Below are 20,061 nucleotides of genomic sequence, written 5' to 3'. Positions count from 1 at the left end.
TTTTACGATTGCGTTCTATCAGCATTGCTTTCCGTCCGCTATCGTCACGGTCCCAAGATGGCGGCGAGCGATCGCTTCAATTTGGGACCAGTCCTATCTTCTGCGCAGCCGGCAGTGTGGGGACTTGGTGCACCGCATCTGTAACTTGATCATTGTCAAGAATTAACCATGTTTCCGTGATTGCTGATAAACGGGCTAGATGATCGAAAATGGTGCACACGGCCATAGGTTTTTCCACTTCAGTTTAACTGATTTATGCAAACGAAATTTTGACAGCTTCACGATTCCACCCTTACTTATCGCCGCGCCCACTTTGCTTTGAGCGCTTATGCTAATGGCGGACGGTCTTTCATTTTTCTTCAAACATGGCGGCGCAATGGCCACTCTATAATCTCTTTCTAACTCGTTGATTGTAGCAAACATGGGAGCAGAGCCGTCTTCAGTTACAAGCAGGAGCATGGGTAAGTTTGGCAATGCTGAGTGGAGGCGGGTGGAGGCGAAATAAAGGCATGTCATTTGACGTTTTAGTGTTTTGATTTCGTTGTCACATGTACATTTTCGATATTAATTGATACAAAACTAAGTGTATATGATCAAGATTCAGTGTATTGATGTACGTAATTTATTACAGAATCCAAAATGGTATTTTATTTGAGTTTCAGAATACGCGTAAGTACTTACATACAGCCACTTCTAACTTTAAAAAATTAAAAACATACGTGTTTTTTATTGATGGTACAAGGGAAAATAAATAAATACATAAATAAATGTTACTTGTACCAAAAATAAATAAAATAACGACGTACTTTCGCAGTACCCTATTCCAATCAATTAACCATTATGTGGGTAGTAGATTGACAATGTTTTGCCGCTTTATGTTGTTTCACCTCTAACGTGAAAGGTCTAGGATATCATATACATTTTAATTTCATGTGATTATCTGTCGTGCTTTTCTATAAATATTTCAGATGCCCAGGAAGCCAGTTTTAGTTTGAACCTCTCCAGTCATCATAACAATACTGCCATCCTAAATTATTTGTTACAAATTTTCTAAAATATAATTTTAAATAGGCCAAGGTCAAGTATAAAGATCTATGAAAAAATGAAGAAACATACCTTCAACATAATACGTGACAAAACACATTATTATCTATTAAGTATGTGCCAATTAGCGTGAACTCAGTGAACTTTAAATCCTGTAAACACGAGATGAAAAGAAACATGTTTATAACAAATTTATTACAAAATAAATATTAATAAATAAACCTTGAAAACCAACAAACTGAGTGTATGCATCTACATATTATATAGACAGTTCTGACGTATAGCAGGCATTCCGAATCTTCAACAAAACTGCAACATTTATGAGATCACAAAACAGTTGTGTACAATGAACTTGAAAATCAATGGCGTAACTTTATTGATATAGCAGGCGAAACTCAACAATTTGGCTAGAATTCTGATACACCACAAATCACAAGTAAGACTATAAATATGTAGTTTATACAATATTTAATATTTAGAAGAATTGTTCACTCATTTTGTCATTAATAATAACCGTAAAAATTGTCAAAAGACTACAGCCATATTTTAATTTATTTTCTTCTTTTTATCGCCGACACGCACTTAGTTTATAATAAATCAACAATTAACGTCTGGTATGACCGCGAACATAATTCCATCGACATACATTTATATTGTAACATTAATTTACATTAAAAATCGGCATTGGCACAAACACGTTTTCTGGATAGTAGGCCTCCAGTTGACAGTTAATTACAGTGTTGCCGACGTATGGCTCCGGCTTGTAACTGAAGAAGGCTCTATGGGAGCCATCGGCGTACCCATCAGAGAACCAAGTTAGCTGGCTAGTAAAGGAAACACGCAACGAAATAAGCACCTTGGAACCCATCAGCTGACAGTGTGGTAGTCCATATTGGCAACATATTGTACTCGCCAAACTTAGACGACTCTAGCTCAGAGGAAAGTAGTCAAAGAAGTCATATCAACATGCTCTCGATGTTTATATTATGCAGTTGGCCGCGTCCGATAACAGAATTGCTTTATAACAGCCAAACATACACGGCCTCAACCCGAGTAGAGAGTTCAGCTTATCTTGCAGCAAGACACAACTACTAACTTCTCTGTTAAAAAACATTTACTTGCCTCAGCCCAGCGGCTGAGCTAATTCAGAGTCATAATGTGACAACGCTGCATAACTAAAAGCACGCACCGAATGATTTTGTTATGTTTTGGGTAAGGCACGATTCAGAAGAGTGGCATGAGTGAGGTCGTCTAAGGGTACGTACACGTTGGAGCGACGATAAACGATAAAAGAAGCAGCGATGCTATATCAGAGAGAATTGAAGCATGTATTTTCATTGAGGTATGCATATTGGAGTAACGATAAAAGCGAAGATACACGATAAAAGCGACGAAAATAAAAAGTTCCATTTTCTTCGCTCTTGTCGTTCATATGATCTCTGATTAAGATAATATTAATCTGTATAATTACCGGTGGTTATCAATATCGGAATATTAATCGATTTATTATTATTTCGGCGTATTAAATTAATTATTGTACATATTGGCAAATTGATCAGTTGTGTATTTATTCGTCATATGTTATGTGATCACAAGAACCAATCACAACACAACGAATTTATACCACAGTCTACTATATACAGTCACGAAGCTTGAGTTTTGAGGGTGCCAGAAACAATAGACTGTGACGGTACTGTTTTGCATTGCCTGTAATGAGGCGATATTAGCGATCCTAGTGGTGAGCAACTACCTAATGTTTGCATATTTATTACGTATTCAACTTCACGACTGTATATGCTAGACTGTGTTTATACTATGTTTGGGATGAGAAACGGGTTTAATTTTGTACGTATTTAAGTTATATTAACCTTGAACTTAGCAGCAGATATTTCCTATATATCTTATTTCATTAAGTGGATGCATAGAATATCTTCTACTGATAAATCAAAATGTTCTCTTATCGCGTCCTCGTTGCTCCGATATGAACACTTCATTCTTTGATAATACCAAAGCGTCGCTAGCTCATTTCTTTTATCGTTTATCGTTGCTCCAACGTGTACGTACCCTAAGCTTGGTGAGAACTGTAGGGCTGTAGTTTCAAACTCGGCCGCTTAATTTGTCATGTTTCATCTTAAAAGAAAACAGGTATAGTAACGTTTTCTGTCCCAACTCTGCATAAGTCTCGTATAAAAACTGTACATGGTTTATTAGTAAGACAAGTATAAGGCATTTAAACGTTTGTATAAGCGTTTTTATTGGATAAGAGGTATTTATTTATTTTTGTGTGTTACTTTCGATTCTCAGCCCTGAGTAATCAGATGGCATACGGTATTCTGATGACGTCATTGATTCTCTAGCGCTGTCGTAGCTGTTGCATCAGCTTGCAGCGTGACGCCATTGGTCTGATGATATTCGGATTACGCTGTAATAATCGTTGTATATAAGGAAAATAACTACTGTATTTATCTGTTATACAACCACGTGATCTCAACTGTATCAGTTAACGTATTTTGACGCGTTTGTTCGTAAATTTACTAAGAATTTGACGAAATGAAATCTACCGGCACTATGAAGAGAACAAGAGCTCCAAATTGGGATAGTATCGAGAAAGTAAGTGTCTGTTTTTGTTTAAGACAGACGAGAGCTGTATGCTTTTCAGTGACTGGGAATCATTTAAGGTTCAGGAAAGTTATGTTAGGTTAAGACATAGTTAATAGTATTGTTGTTGCTTAGTTAATTGCCCGAAGACAGATTAGAACCTCATAATTAACACCAATAAGGCGTCCCGTATGATGCAGCTAAGCCAGGATATAATGGAGTACAGTGGCCAGTTCCTCTCCCCCTTTTTTCCATTGCATACAAAGGTTGAATATGTATGCGCCACTAGAAAACATTTCTGAAATATCTTGAAATTTTAACGGTATAACGATTTAATAATGCTAGTGTCACAATGCACTACAATATAAATAATAACCCATATAATAAGATTAATACTACTAATGAAATATGTTTTTAGTCAGTGATTTATACAATGGAAGGGGGGAAAGAAACTGGGCACTACTGTAGGCCTATTATCTCCTGAGTTGCATGGTGAATTATGCCTTATTGGATTGAAGGTTGAATATACATGCGCCGCTGCCGCTGTAAGCGAATTTTTCACACTTTTATCACTGCGACAACACAGTTCACATTTTATTGCACTATAGGCCTATATGGAATGTTCACTGCATTAACACAGTGACTATTGCACAAAAACACACTGAAGAATAAAATGTAAAAATTATGAGCAGTGGCTTCTGCGAGTCGCCATATTGGCCTCTTCTCAGCATGACGCGGTGCTTCCACTTCTTCCACTAGGTGGCTCCCGACTCGGCGTCTAGCAGGGACGGCAACATCTCTAAACAAAATGATACTAAACGAGGGACGTATGTTAGAGATTAGTGACAGGTTAGGTTAGTCTAGGTGTACAGTATTATTCACCCATAATTCTTCCTACACACATCGCTCTTCACAGTTGGTGACACTGAAATCCCTTATATTAGGTCACATTAAAGCAATATGCCAGTCTTCCTTCATGCACGACAAATTTTGATATATATGGTGTAAGGGTTATAAGTGCCATCCTTTTCACAGTCGTCAGGGACAGTCTACAGGATCAAAAAATGTCCATACAACATAGGGTCAAAACTTGATAATTTCCCCAGAAAAAAAAATATATTTATTTTGTTATTTTATTTGCGTTATATTGCTTATATCGTTAGTAAAATTACGAAAACAATGACATTAGTAGATACATCTAGCAAATAGTTAATATTAGTTTAAATAAATATTTGTGATATTAAATAAAAATGCATGCTTAAATTTGTTAATATTCTGGCATGAGAGACGTGGCAACGTTCAGCAAGCAGTACTCTGCACAGGCAAAAGTCCAAGTCAGCTGAGTTCAAGCTCCCTGTCCATAGCTCTTCTGCCGAGTGGATGACAGTTCAGTACAGGGTATTCGATAAACAACTTACAATGTCATTCACAGTTTAGGAATATCATTATGTTATTAATTTATGGAGAAAGTCGTCGTAATTCAAGTGGGCCAAGAAAGATGTACAATCAACGTTTTTCTCAAAGAAAGTTACCTAATCAGCGAACTTTTGTAGCAGTTTCTCAACGATTATTAGAAATTAGAAGTCTCTTATCCCATTTCCACAATCACACAACCAGAAATTTGTTTAAAAATGATACTACTTTACAGAAGTGGGAGAGATTAAAATGTTGGATTAGAAAAAAAGTTCGTGTGATTTTGTGCAGAAAACCATTATTGTTTATTCTTTAGACGTACAATTAAAAAATGGTGCAATATTGTTATATAAAGTGTAAATTTACCGTGATGTTCTATTAATGAGATTGAAAGTTTGTATTTGCTGCTCATTTTATGTAAACAACAGTATTGTCATGGTCGCTCCTGCATTAGAATGGAGCATCTGTTTTGTACTTGAGCTATACTGTATAGGTACTTCTAAACCCCCTCCTCCCCACTTGAGCTGTACTGTGTACTTCTAAACCTCCTCCTTCCGGCTTGAGCTGTACTGTATACTTATAAACCCCCTCCTCTCCGCTTGAGCTGTACTGTGTACTTCTAAACCTCCTCCTTCCGGCTTTAGCTGTACTGTATACTTATAAACCCCCTCCTCTCCGCTTGAGCTGTACTGTGTACTTCTAAACCTCCTCCTTCCGGCTTGAGCTGTACTGTATACTTATAAACCCCCTCCTCTCCGCTTGAGCTGTACTGTGTATTTCTAAACTCCAAGCAATGTTGCGAAACATCTATTATTGTAAACTTTAATAACTAGTTAAATATTGCAATTAGAAAAAAATTGTAAGGACATTTTTTCTTCCTTATGACATGAATATAATCAGTTAAAATAATGGCACTTATACCCCTTACACCCTGTATAAGTAAAGTTTGGCAGGTTGGGTTGGTAGGCTACACAACTTTCCTGGTAATCACCTCTACTTGATACTTTAAACTCTAGCGATTTTCCAGGTATTTGGGAGTGTTTTCTGGTGACGCATACAACCTTTACTTTTTTTTATTCACTACCTTCTGTGAGAGTTATGTAGTGATAAACACACGTAGTTTTAGCCCATCCCTCATTTGTTACCAATATAACACTCAAGAGGTCCAGGATGCAATACTAGGGAAAAGGACCATTTCCCAGCAATTTGTCCTGGACCTTTCGCATATTATGTTGGTAATTGGTACAGGAGGAAGGAAGATTTCCCAGAAGAACTACATTAAGGCCTGATTCAGATAGAAATAGTTTACATTAGTCAAATGATTGAAGCCTATAAATTGACGCCATAATTGTGATCACACAAAGTCTCTAAACTTGAAACGATGTTCCATTTGTAAAGACATGCACTGAATGTTTTATGTTGGAGGTACACTGTTTTAAGGTTCTTTTTACCTTTTTGCAGACCACTTCTACATTAATGGGCCAGTCTGCGTTATTGCCCCACATGGGACTGATGTCTGATTTAAGTTTCTTTATGGGTTAGATGTTAGTTGGGAGGCCGGAGGGAATAAGACCTTTGGGGAGGTCAAGATGTAGGTGGGAGGATAATATTAAAATAGAATTGAGTGAGGTGAAATATGATAGTAGAGACTGGATTAATCTTTCCCAGGATAGGGACCGATGGCGGGCTTATGTGAGAGCGGCAATAAACCTCCGGGTTCCTTAAAAGCTATAAGTAAGTATGGGTTAGATGTGTTAAATGAGAGAATAGCTAAGTGACATTAAACCGAGGTATATTATAAGGTTAGTGGGTAGTTGAGGGGATTATTTAAGTGATATGAGGCCGAGAAATGTGAAATTATTTAAGTATGGTATGTTTTCCCTCCCATGTGTAGTGTAAGGGGATACTGGGTGCTGATGTTTCACCCATTAATGTTTTGGAAACCTTGTTCCTTAAGTTCAGTAACAAGTTTTTTAAATAATATCATCTTGATTTTTATTGAAGTATCTCTTGTGCCATATATTCGGTTCCACAGAAGTTCGTATTTCTCATACCTTATTACATGATTTCTTTATTTATTTATTGTTGATCTTATAGGAAAGTACACAGACTCTATGTCTATCAAAACATCTTCTTCACATAAATATAAATCACAACTCACTAACAATAGAAATGAAAACATAAAAGAGAGATGCGGCCTATTGACAAAAAAAAAATCAGAAATTTAATAAATCAATAAATTGTAGGTCCAAAACAAGGAAAACATTGTATTTAGGTTAATTCAGGAAAAAATAAAACATTGTGCCATGATATAAATTACATAATTATTTATAAATTTGGTTTCTGAATAATTGTACCGGAAAATAAATCAGTTTCCTCACTCAGTGAATTGAAGATACTTAACATTTTCGTTTGTAATTCTTCAGAAAAACTACACCAAAGAAGGCATAATTTTCTTTGCTTTACTGGGTTTTGTAAGATGTATACAGTGACAAACACGGGTTTTAGTTTGCAGTCATAAATACTTTCAACATAAAAATCGTTTGATATTTAACTAAGATATATTCTACTGTACTGTTGTAGCCAGAGCCGATAGGACCGATTTATCCGAATTGGGCCCCACACCTAAGCAGAATTACTTTTATTTTCAGGACATGTCTATGGATACTATACAAAAATGCGCAGCAAATCTGGAAGTGTCAATAACAGATGTGAGAGTAGAAGAGAAACAAGAACAAGTGAATACCATAAAGTTGCTAATATAAATGGCTACATGCTTGTGGAGTGAGGCACTGAAGTCAATTCTTCCAACAGAGATTAAAATCCGCATGAAAATGCTCGAGTTTCTCGCTTCCAATAGGTCTACTGGTACTGCATTTCCAATTTATTTTTTTTCCTTGCCCTTCGTATCTTCCTGACAGTCCTAGTGACTGTCGTGTCAGAAAAAAATTTTCCAAGCTTAAACCTATCAAAACTTATTTGACATCAAAGAAAAGAACCACAATCCAATAAAGATACCATTTTGATATATAGTATTATTGAACAAAATTATAAATAAAGAAAAATTATAAATAGGCAATATTAAATACTAATAATAAAGTTAGTGAAAGATCTTAGTGCAATAAAGTGAAAATGTTGGCGAGAAGTTCTTTTGTTTAATATACATTGTTATTCTTAAATATTAGAAATATTAATGATATATATGAGTAGCTTAATATCAAAGACGGACATCTGACCTCAATCGAAATTTAGATAGCTATGGTTTTTTATACAATTTTTCATGCTCTTTCCAGTTATAGTGAAACCATATGCAAACCCTAACACTATATTTATAAAATAAATTGTGTTAAATATTACAAAGAACACTGTGAATTAAAAAATTGCCTCTAGATCAAAACTATGGAGACGACAGATGTCCGTCTTTGATATTAAGCTACTCATATATTCTTAAATAGAGAAATAGGTAATCTATATTTATAAATTAAAAAAAAAAATAAAACTGTGATTTCTGACTACAGACTAGTAAGTGGACGTGTATCTCCTCAGAACTGAGGTTTATACAGCCATCACCAAAGAGATGATTATGAACTTGCAACACATACTAAATTGTACAGCTATCAACATTTCAGGTACCATAATAAAAGTATTAATAAAATCGCAGATTTTTACTGGCATATTAGAAAAGTACCATAATGAAGAAAATCCAATGTTATGATATGAGCATTTGTTTAATTATTTGACATCATTAATGTAACAAGAATGTTTGAACAGTTTGATAATTTTATTCTGTCCATTGAATATGAAAATTGCCTGGAGTTTATTAAACTTAGACAGAATCCTTAAAGTCTTTGCAGAGAAAAAAAGCGAGAAAGATAACTTTTCCACATTATAGGCAGTATCAGTAATAATAATGTCTCTTTATTTTCTATTCATATTACTTAAATGATATTTAGAATTAATATAACCATAATAATACTGCTCTTACATTTTGATGAAACAGAAGTGTAATATTTTCACTCAGTCATTTCGGAGTGAGTAAAATTGATGATTTTCTGCCTATTTAGACTGTCTAAAGATAATCAACATAGTTATTATATTGTTTGGTTACTTGTATGTTTAATTTCCATTAAGTCACATTCACTTTCTAAATGCATATTGATCGATTTTCATTGAATAAGTATAAGTCCTGCACCATAGCTTCGTGATCTAAGGCATCATGCCTGGACTGACGTTATGGAATGAGCATTGGTTCGAGTCCTTTTGAAATTTTGGTCAATGTATGGGACCAGTGCTACCCATCAACGTGATAGATATGGGGAGCTACGATAGGTAGCAAAATTCAACTGGTTAGGGAAATCAACTATAATGGCCGGAGGAATCTGTGAATTTGCGGAACTATGATAGGTAACGAAATCCAACTGGTTGAGGAAGCCAGCTATAGAGGCTGGGGGGATTATCGTGGTAACCACACGATACCTTCATACTGGTTGGATGATCGTTCATCTATTCTGAGGCATGTGAACATGAGGCCAGTAGCAGGCTGCTCAGCCTTGGTCCTTCATGAGATGTTGCACCAAGGGTCAAATTGTTTAATTGTATTAGAGATATAAGAGTATAATAAATAAATAGAGCCCGGATGTTTGGCAAAATGCTTTTTTTGCTGAGTGGAAGTAAATCATTATTTGCATAGATATAAATGTGATTTGGGGTAAATCAAAGTGATAGGGCCAATTTTTATTTTCCCTTTTTAAGGTGTTTCTTACTAATTCAATAATAAATGCCTTTTTTAAAGCAATATTTCTTGTTTATTTCCAATTTTCTAATTAATTGTAATGTAATGTGTATGAAATTTAAATATATGAAACAGTGACTCACTTTACTAACAATTGTAAGTAAAAGTAATTTATTTCGGTGCTTTAATACTGTTGGTGTAATATGAATAATGATTGACAATCCACAGTTACAAATATAATGTCGTGTCTTTACGATACCAACAATTAGCTTATAATTTTAAATATTATGATAAGCCATGGTGGATAAGCCCGTTCTCATAGAAGTTGTCACGTAGCATTTTCAATTCTTTGCTTTCATATTTTTCAAATCTTACTGTTACAATTTTATGCTACACGTGTTTATTATTGTAGGAAAAAGAAAATTGAGTGAGGAACAGTCAGTTATTGTTGGATGACAGAAGGTATAAGATTGGTTAGCTAGAATGCCTAAATTCAATAAATCATTGAAAAGTAAACTTTATGCTTACGTTAGTGAATTTGGTACCCATGTGTTTTCACCCGATGGAACAGTTTTGTTATGTAAGGTTTGTGAAAAGACAGTTAATCGCGAAAAAAGAATTTTATTAGTCAACATATGTTAACTACTAAGGATATATCTGCTCTTGCCTGAAAGAGTGGTGAAAAGAAAATGACACTACTTTCTACAGCATTCGCAAACTTCTAGCAATTACAATTTTCGTTAGATTTGTGCAAAACATTCATTGATGCTGGCATTCCTTTTTGGAAATTAGAAAATCAGTCCTTGAAAAAATTTTTACAAAATATACAGGAGAATCTGTTCCAAGGGAATCAACACTGAGGAAAAACTACTTGCCTGTATGCTATGAAAATACAATTCAACACATTCGCAATGAAATAAATGACACAAAAATCTGATCTCCATTGATGAAACCATGGATTGCAGGAAAAAACATATTGCCAACATAATTATTGGAGTGATGGAACCTGTGGAGGATACAATACTTAAAGCATTCTTGTTGTCGTCAGAGGAATTGGAAAAATCGAACAGTACAACCATTGCTCAATTGTTCATAAATTCTTTGAACTTACTTTGGTGTGGTAGTGTAAAACACAATGATGTCATCCTGTTTTTATCTGATGCAGCCCCATACATGAAAAGATTGGTGATACTTTGAAGGCTCTATTCCCTCAAATGATTCATCTATCATGTTTGGTGCATGGTTTTCACGGAATAGCAGAAGAGATACGCAGTTTATTTCCTAATGTAGATAAATTAATATCCAACATAAAGAAAATTTTCCTCAAAGCGCCACCTCGAATCCAACTCTTGCCCCTGGACTCACTTTGTCTCTAGAGCCCATTGTAACAAGATGGGGGACATGGATTTCTGCTGCCTTGTACTACACCGACAACTTCGAAAATTTAAGTGAGGTTGTTGCTGCACTCTCTGAAGATGAAGCTGCATCCATTCATGAAGTGAAAAAATTGCTAAATAATGTCAGTGTTCGCAATAGCTTGTCATTCATAGCAGTTCATTACGCTAACTTGCCTGATACTATCACAAAACTTGAAAAAAGGGGAGAATCGCTTGTAGCATCAATGAAGATAGTGGAAGAAACTGTGCGTCAACTTGAAGCCATACCAGGTGAAGTGGGAAGTGCTATTAGTGAGAAGTGTAAACGTGTAATGTCTGCTAATACTGGCTTGATAAAAATGAAACAGATTTGTGAAATAATGAAAGGTGATTGTACAATTGAGGCAAACATAAGTCCATCTACATTACCGTAACTTCTTTCAGATATGCACCAATTACATCAGCAGAAGTAGAACGATTTTTTTTTATAATGAAAACTGTTTTGTCAGATAGAAGGAAAAGTTTGACACAAGAATATCTATAACAGTACATGTGAAATGATATAATTTAAATTTATTGCTCAAATATATTATGCCTTGTTTACAACAATACCTTGTGGTAATGTGCAACCAGTAAAAATGTGAGTTATATTGATATAATTTAAATTTATTGCTAAAATATATTATGCCTTTTAAAAATGTATAATGCCTTTTTCAAAATTTATTGTGGTTTTTTTTTTCACGTTTTTATTGCATTTTTTGCCTGCCTATTTTAACTGTTATAAATGCCTAAACATCCGGGCACTAATAATAAACTATATTTACCGGTATAAATTCTAGACAATTATCTGTGAACATGGGACCCTGAATAATGTTTCCAGTCAGGCACCGCAACTCCTAAAGCTGGCCTGGTTGTAGCCCCCTCTCCCTTGTTACTAATTACCGGTACCAACATAACACGCGAGAGATCTAGGACGAATTACTAGGAAAATTAGAGTATACAGTTAAGTATTGAACAATTTTTACGTTGAAAGTATTTGTGGCTGCAAACTAAAACCACGTGTTTGTCACTATATATATATATATCACAGACAGGGCCGTCGAGAAGGGAGGGGGGGGGCAAAGGGGGCGAGTGCATATGGGCCTGTCATATTGAGTCTGACTACTTTTTATTATCGTGAATTATTCATAGATACATACGGGTACTATAAAATTTTGTGAGAATCTTTGTTACATAAATTTGACATATTAGCTCAACAATAAATGGAATTAATACAGATTACCACTTCATATGTAAATATTTGACTTTTATATAATAGAATATCGGTTTCCTGCATTAACATTCACCGACATGACTATTGAGGGCCCCGGCATTTGCGTGAACTATGTTCCCGTCACTTGTACTGAACACGTTCAATTATTTATTGGCTTGTCTTTCTTAATTACCAAACCCCCCGATGGCCTACCACAATATGCTAGTGGACTCTCTCAAACCGAAGTCACAGGATCACGATTCCTTTTGAGTACATTGTATGTTTCGTGTCGAAACGTTCGTCTTTTCGTTGTCGTTTGTCTAGTAAATTCTATTCATTAGTGTTACTGGTTATAATTTAACTGCACAATGGACAAGTACAGGCATAAGTCGGGAGCTGAGAAGCACAAGGAGAGACAGAAAAAATTGGAAGATATTAATATGGGTGCTAGACTGCGTGAAAAATATTATGAAGATATTAATAAAGTGATCAGTGATGAGCCGAAATATTTAAAATCAATTCATGCCTCTAGTTTAGGACCAACCCCACTGAAACCTATGAATCTCCTAAATAGTCTGAGGGAATTAAAACTTGATACCTTATTTCCAAATATTTGTATAACCATTAGAATATTCTATACAATTCCTGTGACAGTTGCTGATGCTGAAAGATTCTTCAGCAAAATGAAGGAAATAAAAAATGTATTCAGATAAACAGTGTGTCAAGAATGATTGAGTAACCTTGGCTCCTTAGAGTGATCTTGCTAGGTCTTTAAATTTTGATGACATAAGTGATGATTTTGCATCAATGAAGTCAAGGAGAGTTGTTTGTTGATGTTGGACTGCAAGTTAGAAAATACAGGTGTTTAAGAATAATGTTTTATGAGTATAATATATTGTGCTAATGTGAAGTTTTGCTAAAAGTTTTCAACGTAATAAAAGTGTATATTTTTAAGTTCGTATCTGTGTATGGGGTTATCTTTTATTTATTTTTCAAATAATTATTATGGTTAGAATAACTGGTAACTTGTAATTGTTACTTTTTTCAACAGGGTCCGAGTACAGTATTGCATAGGGGCCCATAAATTCTGTCGCCGGCCCTGATCACAGAAGTCAACGACACAAAAGGAAATTGTGCATTCTTTGGTGTAGTTTTTCTAGAAAATTACCTGTATTTTAATTAATTATGAGTTCATATGAAATATATTTTACAATCTTGGGATATTAAACAGCAAATTTCCTCTACGTATATAAAATGAAATCAGTTTGAGTATTTTAGCGAAATCAATATTATTTGTTAATAGTTTTCTTAGAAATAATATCCAATACATAAATTATTCTTCTGTCATTGAGCGCATTCAAAACTGATCTCAATAATTTAGTTGGGAACTGGAATAGAACAAGGTATTTTGAATGTTTTATAATACAGGAACCTAAGGAATTTATTCTGAATCAACTCAGTTGAATGAACGTTGTTTTTGCAAGAGGATTTACATGCTTCTAACTAGGTGATTATAAAGTAGGTCTATCCTAAAAATAGGTGGTTGGTGAATAATTTCGAATTACAAGTCATAAAGTTTGATCTGTCATCTGTTTTACCAAGAATGAACAATTTTATATGTTGAAAAGTCGTGTTATTATAACACATGATGTTTATATTTTCCTTAGGTGAAACTTTGGTATCCCCCCTCCCCCCACACTACACATGGGAGAGAAAACATACTTAAGGTATACATACAGAGTCTTTCATAAGTAATGAATCTATCGAAAAATCAACTATTTTGGATAATTTTTTGAAATGATGTTCATCCCCACGAGAAACAACCCTTCCCGGTACTATGCAGTCGATTTGGAAACAAACGCTCCCTCCCCCCGCCGCCAGAGAAATGTAATGTGCATTTGATGCCAACTTAAAATGGCCTTCTTTACGCCAAGGACTTAATATAACTTGGAGCATGACCTTCTTTACACCAAGGATAATGGCAGACGGCCATGCCTATACACATTGTTGTGATAGACTGAAATGATAAAATGCCACGCAGCCGCTTAACATTATTGCAGAAGAGAAAAATTTCTGTCTGGTTTGAACTTGGAAACATTGTCGCTCAAATTAAGCGTTTATTCCTTAGATGAAGTGTTCCAGGCAGGTGGATCGGTCACAAAGGCCCAATTTGTTGGCCTCCGCGATCACCTGATTTGACTTCCCAGGACTTCTTTTTCTGGAGATTCATCAATGATTGTGTCTATGCGACTAAGCCATGCACCATTTCTGAATTAGTGGAATGAATTGAACTCACGATACAAATGGTTACGTCTGACATGCTTACCAGAGTCCATGAAGAGTTGATATGTCTCTTAACATTTGTGCATTCCGCAGAACAGAAGACATTTTGAAAATTGTACACCATAATTTGTCAACAATTGAAATTGTTTTTACATTTATGTGTTTTAATAAAGATTTAAAACACTAACCATTCTTTTGTTTAATAGTTCTGGCGGCGAGGGGAGGGGTGTTTGTTTCCAAATCGACTGTATGGCAATGGGAAGTGTTCTTTCTCTTGAGGATGAACATCATTTCAAAAAAATTATCCAAAGTAGTTTGTTTTTCAATAGACATGTTACTTATTAAAGACCCTGTATGAATTTTTAATTTAAACATCAGACCAATAACACTGGCCGACTACAAAGATCCTGAATTCTGAAAACATAAATTTGAGTGTTTGAAGAACAGGAAGTGGTGTCTAAATTTTGAAAAAAAGTGATAACAAACTTCTAATTAAAACAACATTTTGAATCATGCCCATAAAAAAGTTTATCAGATACACTACATATTAATATAAAAATTAGACATATATATATATATATATATATATATATATATATACATAAAACAATTAAAATGTAGCCTATATTAAATTTAATGACATTTTGGGTCAAATTTTCAATTTTCCTTTTTTAGCCTCATAAAATACTGTTAACTTAATAGTTTTCAAAATGTGTCATTTATGTTGTTAGGACGTTGGGATCTATTTTTAAAACCCATTTAAAGGGACTGCTGCGCGTGCGCATGGAATTGTGACAGCTGGGGCGTGGCTGAGTGCAGTGAACTCTCTCCAAGCGTGATGTGATTCAGAGTCTGTATTTTCGTTAGTTCTGAGATTCAAAATAGGCGGTTTTATACTTCCAAATAGTTCTAGTATATGTCCATAGGTGGCAGATGCCTCCATTTTACATTTTCCATAGCTATACATGGTGGAAGAATACTGGTGTGGCGGATCGTTGACACAAATGCGTCGGGTCTGCGCATGTGACGTCACACTGGGAGGTCAGAGCTGGGAATCAAGCACAGCAATCGCTTTAAACTTAGTTATGGTGACAAAGATTGCGCGAATTTTTTTAATCTATGTGAAAGAAATATGCAATAGAATGCCGGGCTGTGTTATGTATGGCTACAACAGCCACTCGAAGAAAACGAAATGAACCAACATAAGATACTACTGATTTCCGAAGGACAAAGACGTAGCGACTAGCGAGCTCGTGGATCACTGTCGAAGGGCGGAAAAGTTCAATTTATAAGAAGCTAAATTACGATTTTTAAAACAAGAATGTTTGTTCTAACATTACAATTACTTCATAAAAGTAAAAATACTTGTTAAAGTCTTTCTCATGACAGTAGAAACATTTGAATGTACGCATTTACAAATATATCAAATATTAATGATGTGGAAATAATAATAATAATAATAATTAGGCCTATTATTAAGTTATTATTATTACCATTACAATTATTATTAATATTATTATTACTACTACCATTGCCATTATTATTATTATTATTATTATTATTATTATTATTATTATTATTATTATTATTATTATAGAAATGCATATAGAGTGTTAGTTGGGAGGCCGGAGGGAAAAAGACCTTTGGAGAGGCCGAGACTTAAATGGGAGGATATCAAAATGGATTTGATAGTACACACTGGATTAATATTGCTCAGGGTAGGGACCAATGGCGGGCTTACATGAGGGCGGCAATGTACCTCCGAGTTCCTTAAAAGTTGTATTATTATTATTATTATTATTATTATTATTATTATCATTATCATCATCATTATTATTATTTACATTAATATCACTATTTTTATTGACACTTATTATTTTTCTATTTTTATTTATTATTTCTGGGTCCATAAGTTTTTCAAAATTTATGTTGGTTATGCAATAACCAGAGAAAATGACTTTTCGAATGCAACCATTAAGGATGATTTCCTATGTTTTCTTATCATTTATCTTAATGTTTCTTTTTTCTTTCAAATTTCACATAATTATTTATAATGATTGTTCTTTGTGAATTGATTAGTAGGCCGATCTATTGAACCCTTATTTAGGGCGGCTTTTCTTAATACAAATTTATTATTATTATTATTATTATTATTATTAATTTATATTGTAATATGTCTCACTGGCTAACTATCTTTTGAAAATTAGTTTCATTTCATTTATTTAGAGACACTCTATTCAACCAATACGGTCCGAAATTTTAACATTTGTGTTCATTCATATTCTGAAACCAAAATCACTGTCAATATACAAAATATTACTGCCAATAATACGAATAATCATATAAGTAAAACTTTATTGTCATGCAAAAATTTATAACAATAATGTAATGTTTCTAACAAGTAAAAATAATTATTTGCGTGTGCACTGCTGATGTCCGCACTACATCCAAGTGTACGCCATAATGAACCATTTTTCGAAAATTAAACACACGCAAACACTGAAAAGTAATTGAACTCTCTATATCAGGGGTTCTTGCTCAGGATAGGGACCAATGGAGGGCTTATGTGAAGGTAGCAATGAACCTCCGTGTTCCTTAAAAGCCATGGAGTGTGTCGCGAAATTTTGGAATTGAAAAATAAATTTTATGTCATCCAAAAAGTCTCTTTACAACGCTTTTTTTTTATTTACAACGAAGTCTCTGATATGGTACATTTTATTTGAGACAGACTTTACCAATGAAACGTGAACACCAGCAACATTGCTCAGTTTAATTTTTCTGCCTGGCGATAATTCGAATGGAAGTGAACGTGTTAGTAATTCGTTTACTCTTCCCACTAATAAAAACAAGAGTTTATAATCGTCAGAATATATTGGTCACTTTTAGTATATACGGTATGTGTGAGCGGGTGATAGTGCGACTATTTTATCAAAAGCGTTTTATTTAGATTTTATCATTTATTTTTTTTATTTTATTAGATTTTTAATGCGAAAAAGACAATCTGAATCAAGTTCTGGGTTAGATGACAGCAGTGCTAATTCAAATAATGTGAGCGAAATTTCCCTCCAGGGTTTATAAAAACATACTGCGTTTCGTAAATAGAGTGATTAATACTTGCAATATGGTTTTACGTACCGTGAAGATGAATATAAACAAAATCCCAAGTGCCTTATATGCGGAAATGTTTTGTCGAAGGTGCTGAATAAACTAAAAATACACACAGAACTGCTGTTTTCAACGTCATAATTGTGTGAATCAACATTTTCTACTATGAGAATAGTGAAATATAAACAAAGGAACAGACTTACGTGATGATTATTTACGTGTTGTCCTGTCAACTATAAGGCCACGTATAGAGAAACACTTTGCAACCTACCAAGCGCAGACTTCACATTAATTTAAATAGGTGAGTTTTCAAAAACGATCATAAAAATTTTTATCGGACATCCAGCATAGATAGGTTAAAATTTTTGACACATATCTTTGTTTTTTTTTTCTAATGCTACTTGTTTCTTTATTATTTTTATTGCGTATTAACATCGACCTATCTACAACACTGGATATCCGACACTACATAGAAATTTTTTTTTTCAGTGCTTTTCTCTGGCGGAACGCGCTGGAACGGCGTTCGGGCATATTTTTGTTACATTTTTCATCATTGAACCGAAATATATGTGAATAACTATGTTTTCAATATAATTTTTCTTTGACTTTCGCTTAGACCTTGACAGTCTTAACTGGGCGTAAAGGAAGTTAGAAACGACAAAATTCCTGTGCAGTGAACAGTAATCATTTCCCTGTCCGCTATAAAATATTCTACACAGAGTTCCATCACCTTTTTCTCCAGAAGAAAAGCACTGGTTGTTATTATTATATTGTTATTGATAAAAACAAATGTGTGTCGCGATATCGTAGGCGTTCAGTAAATTGTGTCGTCAGTCAAAAAAGGTTGGGAACCACTGCTCTATATTAACACAAAACTGAAGTCACCGTCGATTATTAATTGAACTTAATTCAGTATACCGATACGAAATCAGTTCAGATCACCGTCATTGCCATGGCCGACAACCTAGAAATTAACTTATTAAACAATAATCAGAAGACGTTTTATATTTCTTTAATCTGTGACGTTCTGTTATTATAGTTCTGCATTACGTGTATTATAATCATGACAATCTAATATTTTATTATATATTCAGTTTCATTACGCTTAAACAGAATAGGCTATAGATATAAGTATACAACACTCTAATATTTTGTATTCCTTAAAAAAAAAAAAAAAAAGGATTGATAAGATTCAGTACTTTTAATAATAAAATCGTTCTAATAACTTTTTCTCAGCAACAAAGGGTCTAGTAATATTAATAACATTTCCCCATAAAAGGTAAAATAAATATGAACATAGGCCTACCATTTTAAAATGTTGTCGACACACATTCCAAGAAACGTGGTACTATTCACAGATAATAATTATCAAAATTAAAAGAGAGTTCAATACTTGTTCGTAATTCACAGTTTTTTTTTTTTTTTTTTTTTTTTTTTTTTTTTTTTTGCGGTTGTCCATTAATTCATTTTTCACTTTCAGTGCACATTATTGCCGTATCGTCAGCATAGTATCATTGTTCATAATTATAATGTCCCGTTACAAATATTTATTTTCATCAACGATGCCTTCGAGTAACATAATTATGATCAGAACCGCCTCAATGTAATGCTTTACTGAAGGCAATGCTGGATCTTGGTCCCAGCGTGACGTCATCTGTGCAAGTGAGAGGGGATGATACCTGCGCACCGCTACACCAGTATTCTTCCACCATGATAGCTATATAGTTGGTTGTGAGTAAACATAAAGGTCTGCCTCGCGTTTGCACGTGGCTTTTTTTTTTGTGTAGTGTTACATTTCGTAAATTTGGTTTGTGCTACAATGGGTTCCAAAAGCCGTAATTGTAGAAAAAGGAAAAGAGTTTTTCAAGGAAACCGTTTTACAAAGAAGAAATGTGCTTCAAATAATGATTGTGAATTACGAAATAGGCCTAACAGTGCATCAGTTCAAGACAATGTAAATATACTACCTGCTGCATCAGAGTCAGAACTTTCCACCAATATATTTGAATATGAAAATGTGAGTGACAATTTTTTACCTATTTTATTTAATAAAAACTTCCTTCAAAATTTAATTAGTGTACTAGTGTGCCCTAGTTGTAATGCTTGTGGTTCAGTTACTGTAAAAAACTTTGAAAAACAAAGGTCTGGGTGGGAATTATCTATAGGATTAGTGTGTAGTGAATGTAATTTTGAATCCAAGAGATTTCCAACTTCAGAAAGACGGACATGCTCCTGAAGTAAACAGAAGACTTGTTTAT

General features: G+C 34.3%; 1 protein-coding gene and 1 long non-coding RNA gene across 2 annotated transcripts in view; both read left to right on the top strand.

Annotated features, from left to right (window-relative positions):
* The first annotated feature begins 3,413 nt into the window (after positions 1-3,413).
* On the top strand, positions 3,414-13,372 carry LOC138694540 (uncharacterized). The gene is made up of 2 exons (XR_011330966.1): positions 3,414-3,654; positions 7,707-13,372. It is a non-coding gene; the product is annotated as an uncharacterized lncRNA (long non-coding RNA).
* Positions 13,373-19,567: 6,195 nt separating this feature from the next.
* The window catches only part of LOC138694539 (uncharacterized), a 49,920-nt gene continuing 49,426 nt past the window's right edge, over positions 19,568-20,061 (top strand). The window contains exon 1 of the mRNA XM_069818365.1: positions 19,568-19,820. Coding sequence (XP_069674466.1) covers positions 19,623-19,820 — 198 coding nt within the window. The 5' untranslated portion in view covers positions 19,568-19,622. The remainder of the gene's footprint in view (positions 19,821-20,061) is intronic.

Source organism: Periplaneta americana, chromosome 2 (assembly GCF_040183065.1).
Source record: "Periplaneta americana isolate PAMFEO1 chromosome 2, P.americana_PAMFEO1_priV1, whole genome shotgun sequence".
Taxonomy (NCBI): domain Eukaryota; kingdom Metazoa; phylum Arthropoda; class Insecta; order Blattodea; family Blattidae; genus Periplaneta; species Periplaneta americana.
This window is presented reverse-complemented; position numbering and strand designations above follow the sequence as displayed.